Source organism: Copadichromis virginalis, linkage group LG6, assembly GCF_057382275.1.
Source record: "Copadichromis virginalis isolate Kocher_CV1m ecotype Utaka linkage group LG6, C_Virginalis_male_GT1.1, whole genome shotgun sequence".
Taxonomy (NCBI): domain Eukaryota; kingdom Metazoa; phylum Chordata; class Actinopteri; order Cichliformes; family Cichlidae; genus Copadichromis; species Copadichromis virginalis.
The window spans coordinates 36319338-36340875 of record NC_140623.1 but is presented as its reverse complement, the minus strand read 5'-3'; the positions used below and the strand labels follow the sequence as shown (position 1 = coordinate 36340875).

At 40.2% G+C, this 21538-nt stretch overlaps 1 protein-coding gene across 1 annotated transcript; it reads left to right on the top strand.

Moving 5' to 3' along the window:
• The first annotated feature begins 322 nt into the window (after nucleotides 1–322).
• Nucleotides 323–8620, top strand: best2 (bestrophin 2). Its single transcript, XM_085460249.1, has 9 exons — nucleotides 323–474; nucleotides 558–652; nucleotides 2585–2818; nucleotides 3200–3354; nucleotides 3447–3524; nucleotides 5016–5168; nucleotides 5285–5365; nucleotides 5657–5811; nucleotides 6056–8620. Exons 1-9 carry the CDS (start codon nucleotides 323–325, stop codon nucleotides 6834–6836), a joined length of 1884 nt encoding a protein of 627 aa, XP_085316375.1. The 3' UTR covers nucleotides 6837–8620.
• Nucleotides 8621–21538: the final 12918 nt, after the last annotated feature.

Below are 21538 nucleotides of genomic sequence, written 5' to 3'. Positions count from 1 at the left end.
GGCTTCCGAGCTCATTGAAAAAACAGCACAGAACAAGGCAAATGGAAGACGGTACTACTAAATGAAAATATGAATTCACTTATCCAGAGGTGCCAATTACGCACAGGGGATGCGCTGAACATTTCAGCAAGCTAAATCACAACAAAAGGTAAGTAGATGTTTTTGTTTTTTTTAAATAACTACAATCAATAACTAGAAATAAAAACTTTTTTTGTGAGATCATGTTCTCATTGTCTCTGGCTCACCTGAGTTTAGCTGTTTCTTCCAAACAGCTGTTTTTTTTTTTATTTTATTCTGGAGACTTGTAGATCTTCTGTCACTGATGACGGTCACATACACGGCTAGAGTTGCAAACGCCCGATTCTGTGGCTTCTCCAAGCTGCTCTGGGCCTGGAAAGGGAGCATCTACAAGGTGTTATATAAAGAATTCCTGGCTTTCTTTGCCATGTATACCGCCATCAGTATTACTTACAGGTGAGAAAGGAGGATTGCTTTATCAGTGCTTTGATCCATTCATCATACTAAACTTTGGAAAACTTTTCCTCTGTTGTTTTTAGATTTTTCCTGTATGATGACCAGAAAAGGTATTTCGAAAAGCTGGCAATTTACTGCAATCACTATGCCAGTCTCATCCCCATGTCTTTTGTACTGGGTAAGCTAATGATCACCTTTTTGCTGTCTCCCAGATCTTTTTCACTTTTATGATTTACTCCTGATGTTTGCATCCAGAAAATAGGAATAGTTTGCTAAATAGGACAAGGCTCATGTTTTATAGATTTTTGTCAGCGATCCTCAGCTCTAGACATCGAGACCCTTGTTTCATGGGTTTGTAGCTTCTAGAGTTACATATCTGCTGTTTGTAATTGAAGGTTTGATTATGCAAATATTAGAATAATGTTTTTAAAAAGAGATCTACACATTTTTAACAGTGATAATAGCAGATTTTTGTGTGGGTCTCAAAAACCCTTTAGTGCATTTACTACATGAGGGATTTTCAGTTTACAGACTCCGCTTTTGTTGAAGTTCATCCGTCCTTGCACTGTTTGCATGTTTCGTTGGTTTTACTTTGTGGATGTAAATCACCTAATTATTCTTATGCATCCTGTGAGTCATTAGTCAAGGTTACTGGTTCTCTATTGGGATCCATCGGGCTTAACAAGACATTATGTTCAATGCTGTGAAAAAGTATTTGCCTCTAATTTTTAGTTTTTTGGATATTTGTCAGATCATCAAACAAATTTTATCATTAGACAACGATATCCTGAGTAGATGGAATTGCTGCTGTGTTTCCGATCATTGTCCTGGTGCATAATCTGAGTGTGTTTGATCTTCAGGACATGAACTGATGGCTGAGCATTCTCCTTCAGGATTTTCTAGTAGATATCAGAATTCGTGGTACCGCAAGTAATGGCAACTATGACTACTATGTTTGACTGTTAATAAGTGCTGTGTTAGTTTTACATCATTAAACCTTCCAAAAAGTTCAACTTTTGTCTCATCAGTCCACAGAATACTTTCTAAAAGTCCTGTTTTTTTTGGGGGGTTTTTTTGGCAAATGTGAAAAAAGCGTTTGTGTTGTTTTTGGTCAGCAGAGAATTTCTCTTTGAAACTCTTCCATTAAGGCCATATATTTGCCAGTCTTTTATTTTAATTCACTGGCTGCCCATTTCTTTTAGGATTAATTTTAAAATGATTTTATTTGCATTTAAAGCCTCCATGGCCTAGCCCCATCTTATCTCTCTGAGTTGCTACAGCATTATATGCATAAGCTTAGAGGAGATCGTACTTTTGCCGTAGCAGCTCTAAAACTGTGGAACAATCTGCCTTTAGAGATTAGACAGGCCTCTTCTCTGCCTGTTTTTAAAACACTTCTGAAAACCCACCTCTTCACCCTGGCCTTTGACTCCTTGTGAGATGTTGTTTTTTCTTTTCTTTTTTATTTAAGTTGTTGTTCTTTACATGTCATTTTGAGCTCTTTGGTGATCCTGGTTGAGTTGTCAGTGCACTTTAGGAATAGTTTTGGTAGGATGGCCACTCCTGGGAAGGTTCACCACTGTTCCAAATGTTCTCCATTTGTGGATAATGACTCTCACTCTGGTTCACTGGAGTCCCAAAACCTGTGTAATCCTTTTCAGATTAATAGACATCAGTGACTTTGTTTCTCAGCTTTAGATTTTTAGACCACGACCTGATGTGTTTCTGTTAAGATCTTTTATCCTATTTCACTTTGTCGGGTAGATTATATTATGTGATTTCTTGATTTAGCAGGTCTAGCGGTAATCAGACCTGGGTGTGGGTAGTGAAAGTGAACTCAGTGTTTCAAAAACGTGGTTAATCGCAGTTAATTCATGATTTAACATGAGTTGGGTTACTTTTTCACATAGGGCTGGATAGGTTTGGATTAGCCACTCAGGAAGGGGGCAAATACTTTTTCACAGCACTGTAACAGTAAACTCAAACCACTTGACATCCTTTAGGCCCCTTTATGGACCTTACAAGATAGCATATGATCTCATGTTTTTTAAAAGTTCCAGTTTTTTACTTAGATCTTCAGTAGTAATCATCTGTCCACTGCTGTTTGCAGGTTTCTATGTGACCCTGGTGGTGAACAGGTGGTGGAACCAGTACACCAGCATCCCACTCCCTGACAGACTCATGTGCGTCCTGTCAGGCGGCCTCCAGGGGAGCGACGAGCGAGGCCGTCTGCTGAGGCGCACCATGATGCGCTACGCCAGTCTGTCAGCCCTGCTCATCCTCCGCTCTGTCAGCACTGCTGTCTTCAAACGTTTCCCCACCATGGACCACGTGGTAGAAGCTGGTAAGAAGGATGGTGAAGGAGGGAAGATGGTGATGGGAGTGGTGTGGGTCTATTCTTAGCTGTTAATGTAAAATAGCCATTCACTCGCTGATGCTGATGATGAGTATCAGTGATCAGATGTTTCCCAGGCTGTAGTCAAGAAGTGACCCAAAGTGTTTTAGCCCAGTCACACACAAATGACTCTCCTGCTTTGATTTACAATGTGAAGTTATTTCACAGAGTCACAAACAATTCTCAGAGATTTGAACAGCGTCAGAAGACTATGTTTGTTTTCTGAAGCAGTTCTTTGTGACTATTGTCTATGAATCCTCATCCCAGTTTCTTGCTGTTATTTAAACTGAAGTCTTACATAATAAACAAGTCCGGTTTTGGTCCATGCAGGATTCATGACAAGAGATGAGCGAAAGAAGTTTGAGGGTCTCCACTCTCCATATAACAAGTACTGGATTCCCTGTGTTTGGTTCACCAACTTGGCTGCTATGGCTCGCTGCGAGGGCAGAATCAAAGACAATCACACTCTCAAACTACTGCTGGAGGTACAGCAGAATTAAAGTTGTGTTTTGGTGGATATGCAGGCTTAGATATGCATTCACACAGACAGCTAGTTTCTTTATTTGTGTGTGAACAGGAACTGAATGCATTCAGAGGGAAGTGTAGCATGCTGTTTCATTATGACATGATCAGTGTTCCTCTGGTCTACACTCAGGTAAGTGCTGACTATTATCGCACTGCTATTAACTCTTACACACATCTTTAGTTAAACTATGATTTTCTTTCACACAAACATTTTTTTTTACATTAGGCTTTTGTTTCAATTTTATTCACTGATGTCAAAGAAATGACTGCGATTGCTTCCAGCTGAAGTGACAAAAACTTACAGGTGAAAGACTGCATCTCTCAAATTGTAATTGTTCAAATATAAATAATAAATTAGTCCCTAGTGACAAGTCATGTACATTCATTTGAAATAAAAAGTTTTCACAGCACTCTATGCAGTCTCGTGAAAAACTAAGTACATCCTGTGATTTAGTAGCTTGTAGATCGACCTTTTAGCAGCAGTAACTCAAAGTAATTATTTTCTGTATGACTTTATCAGTCTTTCAATGTTCATTGCTTCAGTTGTTTTAGATAGATGACTTCACATTTGACTCTATAACATTTGGTGCACAGGGGAGTTTATGGTCAACTCAATGATTAGAAGGTGCACACGTCCTGTGGCTGGAAAATAAGCCCAAAACACCAATGTGCTTCACATCTGATATGAGGCGCTTATGCTAATATGCTGTGCTTGGTTTTCATTAAATGTGGTACTGTGTGTAATGTCCACCGGACATTGTTCTGGGAGTCTTATGGTTTCTTTCAGGTGTAACTTAAGTCATGTTGCCATGTTCGTTAGAGAGGAGAGGCTTTCTCAAGGGGAAGCTTCCAAACAAACCATACTTGTTCAGTCTTTTTCTAATTGTACTACCATGAACTTGAACACTGAGTGCTAACTGAGGTCTGTAGAGTCTGAGATGTTGTTCAGAGTCTAATTCTTGCAATTTGTCTGAGCGCGACACACTCTAACCATGGGATGAATTTGCTGGGATGTCCACTCCTGGAATGATTGCGGCATTGTGTTAACACTTACCTGAATGCTTCAGACTGGCAAACTGCTAAAACCTCTGCTTGTACAGAGGTGGTCACACTTGTTGATTATCATTTCATTAAGTGCATTTGATTAGCAACACCTAGCTGCTACTTATCCTCTTATTTCCAATGGAAACAGTAAGGACGTACTTAGCTTTTACAGTGATTTTTATAAAAAGTAATAATTTTAACTAATAAAACAAATCTATAACTACAGCTGCATTCTAGAGCTTTGTGATATATAGGATCAAACATGCAACAATCAAAAATAAGTAACCAAAAAGACTTATTTACTGTGTTAGTGTTTATAAGTACATAACTTAATTAAGGAATATGGCTCAGTGTATTTGTATGCAGCTATTAAATAAATTTTTGATTAGTCAGATTGCATTTGTTGATGTTCACATAAACTGTCTTTAATAAACACTTAATCTGTTGTAAATGTAAAATAAAATAAGTGTATTTTAGTGCTTATTTTTGATCATTTTAGTATTGTAATGATAAAAAAGAGGTTAAAGAAAAGCTGCAGAGTAAACCACAAAACCACCTAAATCCATCTGTCCCTCAGGTGGTGACTTTGGCCGTGTACAGTTTTTTCCTGGTGTGTCTAATTGGTCGCCAGTTCCTGGACCCCAGTCAAGGTTATCCAGGTCATGACCTTGACCTCTATGTGCCCATCTTCACTCTACTGCAGTTCTTCTTTTATGCAGGCTGGCTCAAGGTCAGATTTAGGCTTACAGCACATTTATTCCCTGTTTGATTCTAAAAAAAAAAAAAAAAAGTAACACATGGAGAGTTATTGTGGGTTTTTTTCATATTTTATGTTTTGTTCTGAAGGTTGCTGAGCAGCTGATCAACCCTTTTGGAGAAGATGATGACGACTTTGAGACCAACTGGCTGATAGACAGAAACTTCCAGGTTTCTTAATGCTCTTTTTCTGATCTTGTAGCAATCAACTTCTCAGGGAGGAACTTTGTGGCCTCATTATCAAATGCAGCTTCTTCATTGTTTTGTTTTTTAAATTTCTCCTCCATATCTCTGGCCTACTATAATGACACTGTGGCAGTTATTGTAATCTGTTTTAAATGTTTTCAGAGAGCGACCATCAGGTAAAATTTGTTTCTGTTGTGCTTGCTTGATTTTAATTGGACTTTTTTTCTTATTGTGGATACTTATTATGTGTGCATCTCTTTGCATTTCATTCTGTAGGTTTCCATGATGGCTGTGGATGAGATGTATGGAGATTTGCCGATGATGGAGAGAGACCGTTACTGGAATGACTCCAATCCCCGTCCACCCTACACCGCAGCCACTCTCTTCGTCCTGCGTAAGCCCTCGTTCCAGGGGTCCACTTTTGACATGGCGTAAGTTTTACATTACCTTCTCATTGTACGTGTACTTCCTTTGTGACTTTGACACCTTCAACTGGATTCCCCCCTCATGGTGGGAAAATTTCAGTTGTGAAAATGAAAGTAATGCACCTAAATTAAATCAAGTACTTTGACGTAGTTAGGGCTGAGAAATGGTAAAACCTGTTCCCCAGAGGAAGGCTGAAAACGCAAAACACAACTCTGAACATGGAACATAAATTGCTGTATCGCTTGACAGGATTCCTAAAGAGGAGATGCACTTCCAGCCTCTGGAAGATATTGCTGAGAACTTGGAAGAGTCAGGAACTCGCCATCCTAACATGGCTCTCTTCAACCGCCTTCTCAACTCAGCCCCATCACCGACTGGCCTAATGGGAGGGGCCCTTCGACGCACCTCAGCACAGCTCCAGAGACAGCGCCACTCCCCCGGCATTGACCAGTACAACAGCGATGATGAAGACGAGGACAGCTGTAAAATAGGTAAAGCGGGGTCTCTGCCATCAGGGCTCGGGCAGGAGACACAGAGCACTGTGTGCAGTTTTAGGGATGAGAAGAGTGCCAGAACGCCTTTGCTGGAGATTCAGTTTGGGTCTGAGCAGGACAGGCCAGGAGAGCAACCTGCCATCAAGGAGAGGAAAGAGTTGAGTAGAGTGGAGAGTAAGTGCAACGAAGAGCACCAGATTGGGGAAGAAGAAGGGAAAGGAGAGAGCGGAGAGACAACCAGAGCTCCAGTGTCTCTGCTTCCTCCCCCACCTAAGTCCTCCAGAGAGAAGTCTTCTCGACCATACTCCTCCATTCCCATCACCTCGAGTCACCCCTCTGCTCTCCTCTTTCACCCAGCTGCCCACTCTAGTCTGGAGCTCTGCAGCTCCCAGCCAGCTATCAGTCACAACAAAGCTGTGTCCACCCCCAAACCTCCCTTGGGAGGAAACAAAATGTCCTTCCTCACTGTGCCGTCCTTCAGTGAACCTCAGCGTTTTCGCAGTGTGAGCATGGGGTCAGAGCTCACAGGGTCTTAGGTGGACAGTTGGTAGGTTCACATGAACTTGCGATGGTTTGAAAATATAAGGCTTGATGCAGTGCATGCTTTCAGAAGTGAAGTTAGTCACTGAAGTGGGACTTTCAGTCTTACTAGTTAGTAGCACCTTCGCGGCCACAGTTTTTGGAAATTAGTTTAGTACATAAAGCACTCTGATTTTGTCATGCAACTTCTGAAGTTTGGCTTTCAACGATGATCTGTAATTAGTTTCAAAAATCAAAAGGAAGAGAGGGATAGGAAATATGAATAACACTGTGTTTTGATATGTTTAAAGGAATACGATGACCTTTGGAAATCCATGTTTGTCTGAGATAGAAAAAATCTATTTAAGTTTGATCATTTTGAATTACTGTAACCGGAAGCAGGTGGAAAATTATTGTTATTTCTATCATTTTTAAAAGGGAAGAGCTCAGAGTAATCTGGATGCTGCATCTTGATAGTCGATGAGAGATAGCAGATTTTATTTTAGAGTTGTAAAACTTAAAACTTTTAACTTTAACCAAAGTTTATTCTGAAAAGAAAGCAAAATGCATGCGTGACACAGTTTTCTTTGTTCATCTAATTCATCTTGATTATTTAAAAAAGTAAATACATACACATTTATGACTTATTGTTTTCATTTTCTACTACTTATTATAATATATTCATAATAATAATATTGGCTTAAATTAATTAACACAATAATTCAACAAAAAATTATACATTTGATACACTGTTTCAACAGACCAATGAATGAGTATCTAAAAACACATGTATAGTTATAATATAGCTACAACACTGTTATCTAGGGGTGGGTTCTTATAATCGATTCATCGATTAAAATCGATTCTGGCTTGGATAACGTAAAATCGATTCATTAAAATCCTGAATCGATTTTTTAATATAAATTTATTTTGCCCAAAATGCCAGAATCTCAGGTGAAATCTCACAAAATTTCAAGAACCACCAAACAGTTAAGACAGTAAATGAGAGCAGGAACAGGGATTCTGCACAAAGACTTAAACACACAGCGGGACCCGCGGATCAGAATCAGTTAGATGTCGCTTTTCTCACAGTCGGGGCTGAAAGCCGACAGCTCGCTGACTCTGATCTGTCGGCGGGTCCGCGCTTTGTGTGCACGCCCTTTATGCGCCGATTCTAAAGCTGTTAGTTTGATCTCTCTCCAAACAATATTGACCGAACCAGCAGCAAAAGAAGATCCAAACGCTTCACATAAACATCGTCATGAATTCACTCAGACTTTTACTGTTTTGCTTCCACTGCGATGCACAGCTCTCTCTCTGTACTTCAAGAACAGTTTCCCTTTCTTCATTATTCGCTTGCTTGTTACGCACAAGTCTACTGTTGTTTACAGGCTGTCGGCCGCTGTTTTTTCCCTTTTACATTCTTCCGAAAAGAAAACCTCATTTCTGCTGTTCAATACTGAACAAATTTAAACTTTTTAAAATTATTCAAAATGCAAAATGCTGTGTCTGTAATAAAACCGCTGTAACTTCAGAGGTGATGTTCATATGTTGATTAATGGTTTTCTTTCGTTTTTGATGTACTGCAGAATATTTTTATAAAATCCCAGGCCAGGAAAATCACCTTCATGTTTTTCTGTGTTTTATCCTCAGCTACTTTGACACAAAGGCCTCTGCTGTGATGCTCACACCTGTGATAAAGTCTTGCGTGTGTCAGCTTCCTTTTTATTGATACAAAAATATGTAAATGTACTGATCTGAATTATAATATTTCTGACTGTCAAAATTTCCCAGATTTAAATCGAATCGAATTAAATCGAATCGTGGATCGAATCGATTCGGGGCCTTGTGAATCGGAATTGAATCGATTCTAGAAATCAGTGACGATACCCAGCCCTACTGTTATCTGCAAGTGCCAAATGTACATTCTGTACCAACAGTGACCAGCAGGGGGCGATAGCAGCAAACAAAAAACAGCACAGGCACAGAAGTCAGTTAAAAGAAAAGTCAAAGTACTTAAGCAAGCCTCACACAGGCTTTGCTCCTACAAGAGGATACAATATTTTTCACATTTCAAACTAAGGGATGTTAACTACAGTTTCTCCCGTCACGAATCACCATTTCGATCATGTCTAACAGTTGCCTCAGAGCTATATCGGCTCTTTGGATTAATAAACTACATTTTTAACATCTAATAAAATGGAACTGATTTGGGAGTATGGGTTGCCCAGAGCCAAAACAAGACTAAGGAGCAATCATTTTAGGTGGCTTGGTTGATTTATAGGCAGTGAAAGACTTATTATGGGTGGAAAAGAGGAGTGCAAAAGGTCACCTCAGTAAAGTGGGAAGTGGGAGTTGTTTGGTCGCTCATATTTTTAGATTCGTATTGATGCTGGCTCAGTCTGATCTTCTTAGAAGCAAAGGAGATGGGTAAATAACAAAAACAAGAAACAAACAGTGATATTGTTTAATCCATGCAATCACTTGTGGACTTGTTTTTAAGTTAGTGTTATCCTCAAAGCCATTCTTCTTAACTTGTATGTATGCTTTCTGAACAGTACTGCAGTACTCGTAATGCTTTGCCAGGCTGCCAGGATCCATTTCCCCTCTTCTTCCTGTCTGGGCCTTGTTTAATAAATCTGTGACACTTAAAATCAATTTAGAGAAACAAGCAGATACGAGCTCACCTCTGAGATAGATGCCTTTGTGCAGACTTGCCTCTGCATTGCTGCTCATTATTTCAGACGGATCAAAGACAAATATGAGCAGAATATAACCAAAATGCAACTGCATGTCTGACCCAATGACACAGCAGAAGGCCCAATACCTACCCTCATCACAGCTCAGTGCCGCTCTCGGCTGTTTTGGAGCAGAAGACCTTACGTACAGAACAATATGGAGAGGTTCTCTGAAGTGTTCTGCACTCCTCTCCAAAGTCAAGGATCCCATCCTGCTGATCTGGGGACATTCACTCAGTCCCTCGGGAGGGGATTAGTGCAGTGACACAACACAAGCTTGACACACGTGGAAATAAATAGGGTATAAAGCTGCGCGTCATAAAGTGTTATCAGCACAAAAGTTACGACCTGGAAAACAATGCTAATAAATTGATGTTAGAGATTGAGACTGAATCTTTTTATGAGCTGCATCATGTCGCAACAATCTGATGTTTCTACAAAGAGCTGGCACTTACTACGGTTACACAGACAAACATGTTTGTTTGTCTGTGTAACTGAAGTTTCAGTGACCCAAAAATTCTGTAATTCCCCTCATTATCACTTGACCAGCATCAAAGGCCAGCAGTATCTGCATATCAGGGAACATCAAGAAACACAGAAACTGTCCGGCCACATGTGGCTATACTTTTGTACTGAAGCCCTCTTTTGTCAGTCTCCCAGAGTCAGTTTTTACAAAGGTCAACCCATTCCAGTCTTTGTGCTGGCTTCAGGGGAAATGTGGTTGATGCTTCTGTCATTAAGTGTGAAAACATGAGTGTGGGGGAGGATTTCAAAGAAGTGTGCATTTCTCTGGAACCAGGAGAACTGAGGTCAGCAAGCAGGCTTACTGAAACTATCTCAGTAAGCCTAAGACTCAGAGCTGCTCTGCCGTCCAACAATCAGCCCATATTTACCACATAGTAGTGTGTGTTTGCACACTTCAGTACTCACACTGTTTATATGTGTTTGACACTGTGTAGTTTCAGTTTATGGACTTTGTGGAAAAAGAAGCGTGTTCCTGAAACAGAAAAAAGCAAAAGAAACAAAAAATGTGGGAAGAAAGGAAACTTTCACAAGATAAGCTTCTTGGAATATGAAACCTGTGAATGTTTACTTTGTTATGACAGATGTGGATCACAAGACCACAACAGACACAAGAAATGCTGCAGATTCCTGTTAGTTAGCATTGCTTGAACATCAGTTGTGAAAGCTTCCTCCTACTTACTTCAATTTCTGCTTCATCACAGTCAGTTTCCTCGCATCAGCTTACCCATACCAAAACCTATAAATATAAAAACACTCAAGTTAACGGAAATTCTTATTTATTCCATCTATATTTATAGCTTTCACTATAACTCGATCGGGAATGATACACCGATACACTTTAGTCCTGGGAACACAACACACAAGTCCAGCAGGTGTATTAAATATGAGTGGGTGGATGATCAGTGAGGCCAACCACAAGAAGACGGAGCTCCTAAACCGCTTTATTTCAAACTAAAACTGAAAGTGAGCACGCCCAAAATGTCAGTAATACGTTTACATTGCTCAGGAAAACGGTGTGTGTGAGCAAATATACTGTAAGTACAGTAGAGCAACTCTGGATCAGGAAGACGGGTTTTGAAATGTGGCAGCTTACAACAGACACTCATTGTCTGTGTTTTGTTTTCAAGTACTTGGGAAACCTGTCTGTCCACCGGACTGCTTGTGTTTCCTGTCCTGTTAGACTTTCCTGTAATTTTGGCAAAATCTCGGGGAGGAAATCGCTTTTGTGTTAAATGAAAACAACACAAGACAACACTAATAAAAAAAACTGTTTAAATACAAAGAGAATATTAAATACACGTTATTGCCACTGAAAGAACTTAGAGCTGCAGTGTCTTCATGATTATAATAGATAGTAAAACACACACACACAGACACGTGAATGCATGCACACATTAAAAACAAGTTGTTAATATGGCAGCAACAATATTTTTATTGATTTGATTTTCCAGTGAACTGTGCAGACACTCCGTTTACTACCTCAGCAAAGTCTAACGTCCTCTTTCAACTGCGTAAACACACATGTGACTGCAGTCAGTGTTTGTTGTACCGTTTCTACCCTGTACTTTCACATTTGTTTTTGTCTGGTGTGCATGTGTGTGTGTGTGTTTCGGGGCACTCCCTGTCTTACACGCCCTGCCTCGTGAAGCGGTAGCTTCTGTGCTTAAGGACTCGTCTGTCTCGTTCTCCCTGTGTGTGTCTGTCTATCAGCCCTGTCTGTTACAGACTGGTTGTCTCTCTCGTATCTTTTTGCTCTGTACCAACTTTGTTTAAACAGAACCACTCTATCAGTATCGTCTGTCAGAACAGAATGAACCTACTGTTTCTGAATGGTCTCCTTGACAGTGTGATGTTATCAAGATGAATGGCAGAACAAAGACTTGATTTAAGACAAAGACTTAAAGCTTTGCTAAGTGTGTCTACAGGAATCTTAAGTGTGTATTAAACCCAGCATGTAGCTTATTTCCTTATTGCGCTTTTTTCAGCTGGTCAACAGTCTTCTTATCTTTCAAAGGTAATATTTGATGCAACGTATTAATTAAAGTGCCTCGCTCGTGGGTGGATCTTGTTACCTTCAGACACAATCAAGCTTCTCGTTTCCAATATTTATGCAAAGCTAAGCAAACCAGCTTAGCTCCTGTTTGAAAACATACACTGATTATCTGGTCACCCACATACGCTGACAAATATTTCATCACAGCAGGGTGCAGGAGACCCCAGGGGGCCCAGGGTTGAATATCAGGACTCCAGATTCAGTATAAGCATGTCTTAATGCCTAAGCAAAATATGTAAATATGTGGACTATTCTCTTGATGGTGCTTGTTCTTCAGTCTGCTGGCATCAGATGACACTTATATAATTCTCTGCCAATTTATATTTAACAACAACAACAACCTTCTCAGATGTACTTCCAAAGGATCATTTTTAAAAAATCTAATTAAACAGGGTCCATGGTATAATCCGAATCAGTTTTTTTTCCCTTTTGGCAAAGGGTGAGCTGTGGGTGGAGGTGAAGAGACTTTGATATGAAAAGGTTTGAAATCCCTACACCCAGTGTGCTCGCTACAGATTCACTTTTCAAGTGTTGGCATGCCAAATGACAGCTCCCCAACAAAATGACTCTGTTTCCAGAGCGTGTTTTAAATTTGGTGAGTTTGCACCTGAGTGTCTCCGTCTGGCTGCCAACCTTCATCCGCAGCAGCAGCGGCGGCCTCAGAGCTTCCTCTGCCCGGCTACATCGATGTTTATGTCTGGGCTGCAGCCCTTCAGAAGTGGCCAGAAGCAACAAAACATGTTTTTTCCCCTTTAGGGTCTGAAAATTGGGCAGACAATGTCTCCACAGTCGGACTGCAGCTTATTATCCAAGTCAACCTGAGCATGTTATTATTGAGAGTGAGGTGGAGTAGATTTTAAAAAGGGGAGGGATTCAAAGTAGAATGGAAAGGATAATTTTCTTGCGACACTGCAGGGTGGCATGGCGATGCAGTGGAGAGCACGGACACCTCACAGGCACACAGTTGCTGCTTTGAATCCAGAGTTGGATGGCTGCATGGGTTCTCTCCGGGAACTCCTGCTTCCTCCCACAGCCCAAAGACATGCATGTTAGACTAGCTGATGATCCTAAATTGATCACAAGTGTGAATGCGAGCATGTCTCTTTGTATTAACCCTGCTGTACACTGACCTGTCCAGAGTGTACGCCACCCCTTGCTCTATGGCAGCTAGGACAGGCTGCAGTTCTCCTGCAACCCTGAATTGGATAAGCAGTTAAGAAAGTCAATGGATTAATATTGCACCTGACATTAAATAACCAGTCATGCAGGGGTTTCCCTTTAAAATCTACTGGTGGCAGTTCTTAAAAATATTCCATTTTATAAAAGTACTTTGCTTTTTTCTCAAAAAAACTGACAGTACTGGTTTTAACTCCCCAAAAATAACTAACAGAGCTTAATTTGAGGTAGAATTTAACCCAAAGATTTTGGACGCAGAGATTAGATTTAGGAACTGGCAGTTTAAACCTTAAAAAAATCACCTAAAAGTCTGCTGACTGCTGTCAACAGTAAAAAACAAGACAAAAAACTTTCCTTAAACACTCCATCATCAAGTACAGCTGTCCAAATCACAGACAAGAGTTTATTCTATTTTTAAAGAAGTGAAAACCAAAAACTGGTGTCCATTCAATGGTTTATTAATCATGTAGTGACAGCATATCTTTATCAGGACTGGTTTAAATAGCTTATCTTTTGTTTTCACTGGTGAATACCTTTCTAAATCAGCCCTCTGAGCCGTTATGCACCTGAAGGGGTTATGCTGAGTCCTCTGTTTTCACTATACACATTGCTTCTTCTGTCTATTTTTAAAACACACAACACGTCTCTGACGACACTCATGTTTGCTGAATCCGGCCACTTGCTCTCACTTTTTGTCAGTTTTCTAGCATTTAAGCTGATCGCGGTTCTGTGAGGTAGTATTGCAGAAATCATGGAAGGGATCTAGTCGTTCTTTCTTCTATTCTGTTTAAAATGAAAATGAAATCTATCCTTAACTGTTTGTCAGGCACATAAAGCCAATCAGGCGTTCTCCCTGTGAGCCCTGAGAGTTTGAAATAACCTTCAGATCAGGCTTTATTACTATTAATTCGTTTTAATTTCTGAACTGAATAGCCTAAGTTGTGTTGTTTTTTTAAAAATGTGCACCACTGTATTTGTTGTGTGTTACATGTACAGTAAGTGCATTATCTAGATTCTAGATAATATTACTAGTAAGACTGATCTGATTTGTTTAGTGGGCTTGTTAAGTATTTACCGTCACAATATTTGAGTCATAAAGTGACCAACAGATAATGTCTTCTTTAATCTAGATATTAATGAGCGGTTAATACAAATATGCTTATCTCACTGACACTTGCATGAGAAAGTTGATACCATGGGAGACTGAAAAAATCCTTAAATAAGGGAGAAATCTTCAGCAGCAAAGATGGTGGTGCAAATATAACTTGTAGGGGGAAAAGATCACGTGATATCAAAACAATCTGAAAACAATAATTGCTGGAATGTTTGGCGCAGATAGTGTTAAAAATCAGTCTGGTTTTTATACTCATTAAGCAATCAGCCCAGCTATTGCATGTCTCCCACAAAATCGCCTGAATTGGTTGCTTTATTTTTCACTTATTCTGATTTTCTACTCTCCCAACTATAAATGGTATGTTGCCAGTTAACATCAGTAGCGTGTCTGAATTATTTCTAGTTAAATGCATTTGGATGCGAAACAAAACTATCATGGCCCTGTGAAGAATATCTTGATAAATCCAGCAGCTGGAGGGCTGCACATCTGCACTGTGAACAGATGGTAAGGGCAGAACAAACAAGGCTGCTCCAAGAGCTGAGGGATGACTAGTCGAAGGCCGACTCCCTGCCCCGACCTCTACCCCCCTCCTCCTCCTCCTCCGTTTATTCTTCCCCTTTTGCCTGCTCCCATGTCACCCCTTGGCTCCCTGATGGATGCTGACAGTAACGGCTGTCCTCCGTTCCCTAACCCATCACCCCAACCCTTCCACTCCCATCTCTCCCACCCCCTTTCCTCATCCCTCCTTCACTCTTCCCTTTTTCCTCTTGCCCATTCTGGTCTGACCATGGTGACCTCGCTTTTTGAAGATGTCATCCTGTGGCTTGGCTTTGAGCTTCTCGAGGGACAATAATGCCTGAGCTCGGCTGTCAAAAGCACATCGAGAGCAGGATGTGCTGCCCATCCATGACTATTAATCTCTGGTGTTCAGTTAGATTTGCTAAGACTGCAAGCAAATCACTGCATACGTCTCTGAAATACCAAAAATGTAGTTTTACAGCAGGTATCAATACTTGTCTCAACTCAAATGAAACACAGAAATATTTTTTGAGGTGAGTCATTTTGACATCTGTGTTAAGACGAAACGGTTACTCAACGTGTCACAAGTGAGCTGATCACCATATGTCAATTGTTTCTTAAAACTAGGGTGTGGCATAGCCTTAAAAAAAAACCCTCGCACTCAGTCAGACGCATGCACGCGTTCTTCTTCACTTCCTGTTGTGCAATTTCATAAACCTCCGACAGCAAACTTGTTGAACTGGATAAAAGATGGCAAGATAATGGGCACAGAAGCCCGAAATAAAAGTGGGGCAAACTTATACACAAACACTCCACATTTCAGGCTGACATGGGTCAGTAATGATGAAGTAAACTTTATGAAACAGCACATGAGAGGGAGGGGAAAGTGGGAGATGTCATCTTTCGGTGAGGACATGCATTATTCATGCTGTCAGAGGAGACGTTGGTGAAATCACAAGAGTGTAAGTAACAGCGTGTGTCACATATATCAACAGCAATGATGACCTCATTTTTAGCGCATAACTATGCCCGCCCACACAATCTTTAAGGAGCCCCAGATGCACGAGGGTGCACACACCTTAAAAACACGTGTGTGCTGTTTTTTTCTTTTCTTTTTTTAATCATTAAATTATAATAAGTCTAAAATAATAACATTAACTTGTGTTGATAACAGGGAGTAGACATTCTGTAGACTTTCTTAAAATGTAATTACTCTGAAGCATTTTTATCTTTCTCTCGCCTGCATATAGATACACACACTCTTATAGGCACAGCCAGCGGTGCAAGAAGAACCCTTACTCTTTGCAGCACCACAGCTACATAAAATAGCACTCTTTTATTTAGTATGCCAGTTAATATGTCCCAATACTTATGGTATGATAACAGTAACTGGTCACATTTTGCAGGATGAAAGCCAGCACGCTTTTCTGCCTAATCTGACCTCCTGTGCAGGAAACTACAAGACATATATCAAGAGGGAGCACAGATGCTTTAAGTTATATATCACATGGTCATGTTGCGTACCTTTTATTTCAGTTATTATGCTATATTATATTTAACATAATATTTAGGCAGACAAATGTATACCCACACTCATTTAAGGTTCACAGCTGGAGCGTTTTCCTCCATTGGGATATATGTTTTCTATCGCTGCATGCCAGGCAGCATATGACTTACAGCTGTGCAGAAAAAATGCACATATACTTTATAAGTAAAGTCATGTGAAAAGAAAGTTTTCATGCACTAAGTACTCTCTTATTTCTTCAGTGGGAAATTAGAGAGTAAGTAGCAGCCAGGTGCTGATAATCAAATCCATTTGATCAACTGATCATTGACAAGTGTGAAAAGCTCTATAAAAGCAGTTTGCTGGTCTAGAGGATTCAGGTGTGTGTTAACACAATGCCACAGCCTCAGGACTGGGGTGAAAAAAAAAACCCTCAAGAGCTACATCTCAGACTCTAAGTTAAATCTTAAAGTTCATGACAGTTGGAAAGACTGAAGCCGGGCGCGGCAGCAAATCTGCAACACAATGACAGGAAAAGAAAAGAAACAAGGTATTGCAAAGTTTAGACCTCAGCTTAATAGAAGTAGTGTGGTGAGATATTATGACTTTTGCATAAACAAATGACTGCAAACCTCAATGAAGTGAATCAACATTATAAAGAAGAGTGAGCCTAAATTACTCCCCAATGATGTGGGAGACTGATAAAGTCATACAGAAAACAGTTACTTTGAGCTATTGCTGCTGAAGGTGCAGCAACTGAATCTTGGAGTGTACTTTGGTTTTTCTGCTCATAAATTGGTGGTTCATGATGATAAATGAACTTCTGAACTGGTTTAACCATAAGTGCAGTGGCTGGTACATTCTTTGACGTATATGTCAAAGTTCAAAATGATTAAGACGGTCACATTGGTACAATTCAATTTTATAAAGAAATCCTTGTCTCATTCTGCGCTTTCATAGTATGACATGCACTTTCTTTCTTTGCCGCACTCGTGGGCGTATTAAATGCGATAATCTTCCCAGGAGTGGACCGTTGTGGGCACAGCCACACTTTGGGAGTCCATGATTTAGAGCCACCAATTAACTGAGCAAACATGGAGAAAACACACCCTTTGTTTAGAGGCCAACAGAAAAAATATCTGAGAGTAATTACATGATTAAGAAAGGAAAGAAAATGGAGAACTCCTCTATCACTTGGTACTTTCCTTGGTCTGTGACATAATAATGTCTTCTTTCTTTTTACTAGGGAAAGTGTGCGGCTTTCTAGAATCTTTTGTAATGTAATGTAATGAAAACACACACACACACACACACACTAAACTGTGTTCAGCTGTTTTTGTCCACATAGGTGTAGTACCTGGCAGCAAAGCTAAACACCCGTCCGTCTACTGCCACACCTGGCTGGAACCGCAGACAACCACTTGGCAATAAACTCTCTTTCATACAAGCAGACATGAGTGTACATAACAACACACACCCACACACCACCACACTCTCATTTGTAGCCATGATGAGATGATATCTGGGGCACAAGTCATTGCCATTGTCACAACACAGACATGCTCACAGACAGACAGACAGTGAGGCCGCACGAAACATTTCTGCAAACACGAAGCAGACTTCAGTACACTCCCACCTTCTCAAGGGGAAAGAAACTCCTCTAAAGTAGTGAGCAGTATTTTCCCATGGCCCTCAAAGCCACACACACAAACTACTCACATAACAAAATATAGTCATCAGCTTTGTGGTAAAGACCGTAAAATATTGTCGACACCTATCAAACACATCTCCCTCTCTTTAGTTTCACAAAGCAATATGTTCAGTGATTGCAAATACTTCTTCAATGACTTCTTCAGTGAGGAGACTGCGGGGCAGGTTCTTTCCCGATTCCTCACCTCAGGCAAACCTGAAGCCAGGAGGGGATGTCAATAATTTCCCAAGCCTTCATTTTCCACTTCTGTTCTTGTCTTGTCTTGCTGCCTGTTGTTTTGCTGTTCAGGAGTCTTGAGAGGTGATCTCATCTGTGCCATGCTCCTCAGCCCCTGCTCCCAAAACAACAGTGTATTTATCTGACCAAAATAGCCACCTCAGGCTGGAAAAACCCTAGACAAACAGAAATAGTCCAAGAGTTTCCAAGGAAGCTGGTCTGGACTGGAGGTGATGCTTTTGACTGACAGCAGCCACGGGGCAACAGAACAAGACTCTACATTTCCAACACTTAAAGTGGTGTTTAAACGCAGATAAATAAAAGCTCCTATCATTACAACTACTTCTTAGAACCACAACAGCTCTAAAGTGCAGTTCAAGGGAGGAAAAACAAAGCAATTTAAACTCATTTATATGAATTATTATTATATGAATGATTCTTTTATTACATGCAACTTTTATTATGAGTCCCTTAGAAGCAATGTTATTCAACGTACTAAAGGCTAAACATGAAACAATCCAAACTATGATAGATTTATCTGTATTTATGTAGTATTCATATCGGCAGCTTAAAGCATTGGATTGGAGGTACCTACCGAGAAACAGCTGCTCCATTTTCACCTGCATTTTTGATTTAATGAACACTAATGAGTCTTTTCATGAATTCCATCAAATGTACTTAATAACCAAGAAGTTCTTAAACTGTGGGTCATGGGGCCACTGCAGGTGAGGTGTGGAGGACCAGGGGAAAAACTCTGAGTGTAACTAAACTGAACAATGGAAGTACAAGACTTTGTTGATGTTACATTGCTGACTTTGGGGGGTTTTTCCTTCATTTTCTATGACTGATAAAAAATGTGGGGTGCTGAGTGTGAAGTTTTTCAGTCTGAAGTAGGGTAGGGCAAACAAAAGCCTGCGAACCACTGACCTAGCTCAACTGAACAACTTCCCCTATATATCTGTAGACCTTTGAAGAAGTTGTTTACAGCAGCATGTTTAGACTGTCTTGTGTTTGAATCCAGGTGAGGCCCCCGCATGTTCTTCCCATGCTTGAGTAGGTTTTTTCCCAGAGCTCTGGTTAATCCCACCATGTTGTAAAAGACACTCGCGAGAGTGTTTCTTAACCTGTGGAGTTTCACTTCCAGATTGACAAAAAAAAGTTCACTTTCTAGAAAAGTCACATAGGTAGCAACAGTTAGTAAATTGTTCCAAAATAATAGCCTTTTGTAATAATTTTGAGGCGAGTGTAAGACAATTATAATATATTCCATCATATTCATCAGTTTAGAAAGTTCAGATTACTCTGAAAAATGCAATGGAAAATACTGGTGTATTTTAGGCTATTTTAAACCGCTGAGAGGAAAATTAACAAAACAACAAAAAATGTTCTGGGACTGAAAAGGTTAACAGGAAAAAAGGAGACAAACCTCATGATTTTCACTTCTGTTTTTAACTTGTGCTGTGGTTTTAAACCTGTGTTCACCCCCCGGTACTGCCTTGAAGAAATTGTTATCTTCCTGTCATTATAAGGTTATAAGGCAGGAAACCAGCGAAAACTTCAGGAAGTCACTGCATCCAGCCAAGAAATAATGGCATCAATAGAAACCAAGCTGCAACTTCCTTGCTGTAAAATAAAGTCAACATGACGTGGTAAAAACTGCAGTTAATGAAGTCGCTGCTTGAGTCTGTCTTCCAAGTTACAATGCCCAACTTTCCATTAGAAATAAACATGTTTATGGCTATTTTGCATGACAGGTTGGTAGCTGTCCGCTAGGCTTTACCTTAACTAATTCAAGTCACTGAATCAATGTTGATGCCTCCAAAAATTAGTCAAAATTGATTTGCTGTGTGTTGGTATTTAAACTCATTTTATCCAATACATTTCTGTTCCAGTTTCAGTGAGAGAAATTCTAGTATTTCATATGTGTCACTTAGTAGTAATTAGCAGGTATCTATGTGTATGCAATGCACCCATGCAGTCTATGGATACACCTCGCAAACCAAGATTTCTAGTTAAGCCTCTATTACACAGGTCTAGAGACTTGTTACCCAACCCCTGGCAACCTGTTGGTCTCTAGAGAAAAATGTGTAATTGGTGTAGCTGAAAACCTCTTTGTTATTTTTTTGTTTGCTAGAGGTTGCCTTGGTCACTAGTGGTTTCAGTTCAGTTCAGTTCAATTCAATTCATTTTAGCTGTATGTATATAGCACTGAATCCCAGCAACACGGATGATCTGATATCATCGTGTTGGTGTTGATCAACATTGCAAGTGACCAATCACATTGTTGTGACGTTATTCTTTGGCGCGCCAAGCCATTCGTGCATTTATGAAATTCCAAAGTTGCAAGGACAATATCAATTCTGCTTAGCGTTTATTAAAGGGTTAGGGTTAGGGTCAGGGTCCGTTGATCGGCGGACAGAGGCGGTTTCTCGCTGCTTAAGTACAGTTCTTTGTTTTACGGCGGTTTTTCCTGAAGTCGCAAAAGTATGACGTCACAACATTCTGATTGGTCACTTGCAATGTTGATCCTGGAACAACATTTACTATGTTGATCTGGGAACAACACCAACACGACGATATCAGATCGTGCCCAACAACATATTGTAAGGTAAAGACTACAATGATACAGAAAAAATCACAACAAATAGACAATACCCTATGAGCAAGCACTCGGCGACAGTGGGAAGGAAGAACTCCCTTTAAACAGGAAGAACCCTCCAGCAGGAGCAAGCTCCTATCGCCAAGTGCTTGCTCAAAGGGGTTTGTTGTTGGATTGTTGTTTTTTTCTGTATTATTGTAGGGTCTTTACTATAAAAAAAACCTTCCGGTGACTATAAATAAAATTGAAATTGAAGGGAATTAACTTGAAGTGAAATGTTCTCTGCTTCTGGTTTGCATCACACTTTTTAAACTTTTACTACCACTTAGCATATAGCTGGCAAGTGTTTGCAGACAACTGAGTATCTTCCATGCAACTTGCTAGCTACCAGAGCGATCACAAAAAGGTTTTCACCACGCACCGCTTTGTGATGAGTTTCACCTAGCAACAACCAGCAAGTACTTACAACTGTGAAATTACAACCAGTGGGGAATTTTGTGTTTTTCGCTACCGACCGGTGGTCCCTGAACAGGCCTTGGCCAGTAACTTAGCAATCGTCTAAAT

Bases quoted from the DNA above. Each gene is read 5' to 3' on its own strand.
- best2 (XM_085460249.1), top strand. From the start codon at position 323: ATGACGGTCACATACACGGCTAGAGTTGCAAACGCCCGATTCTGTGGC. The intron at 5,169-5,284 runs GTCAGATTTAGG...TTTGTTCTGAAG, and splicing joins TTTATGCAGGCTGGCTCAAG to GTTGCTGAGCAGCTGATCAA. The intron at 5,366-5,656 runs GTTTCTTAATGC...TTCATTCTGTAG, and splicing joins TGATAGACAGAAACTTCCAG to GTTTCCATGATGGCTGTGGA.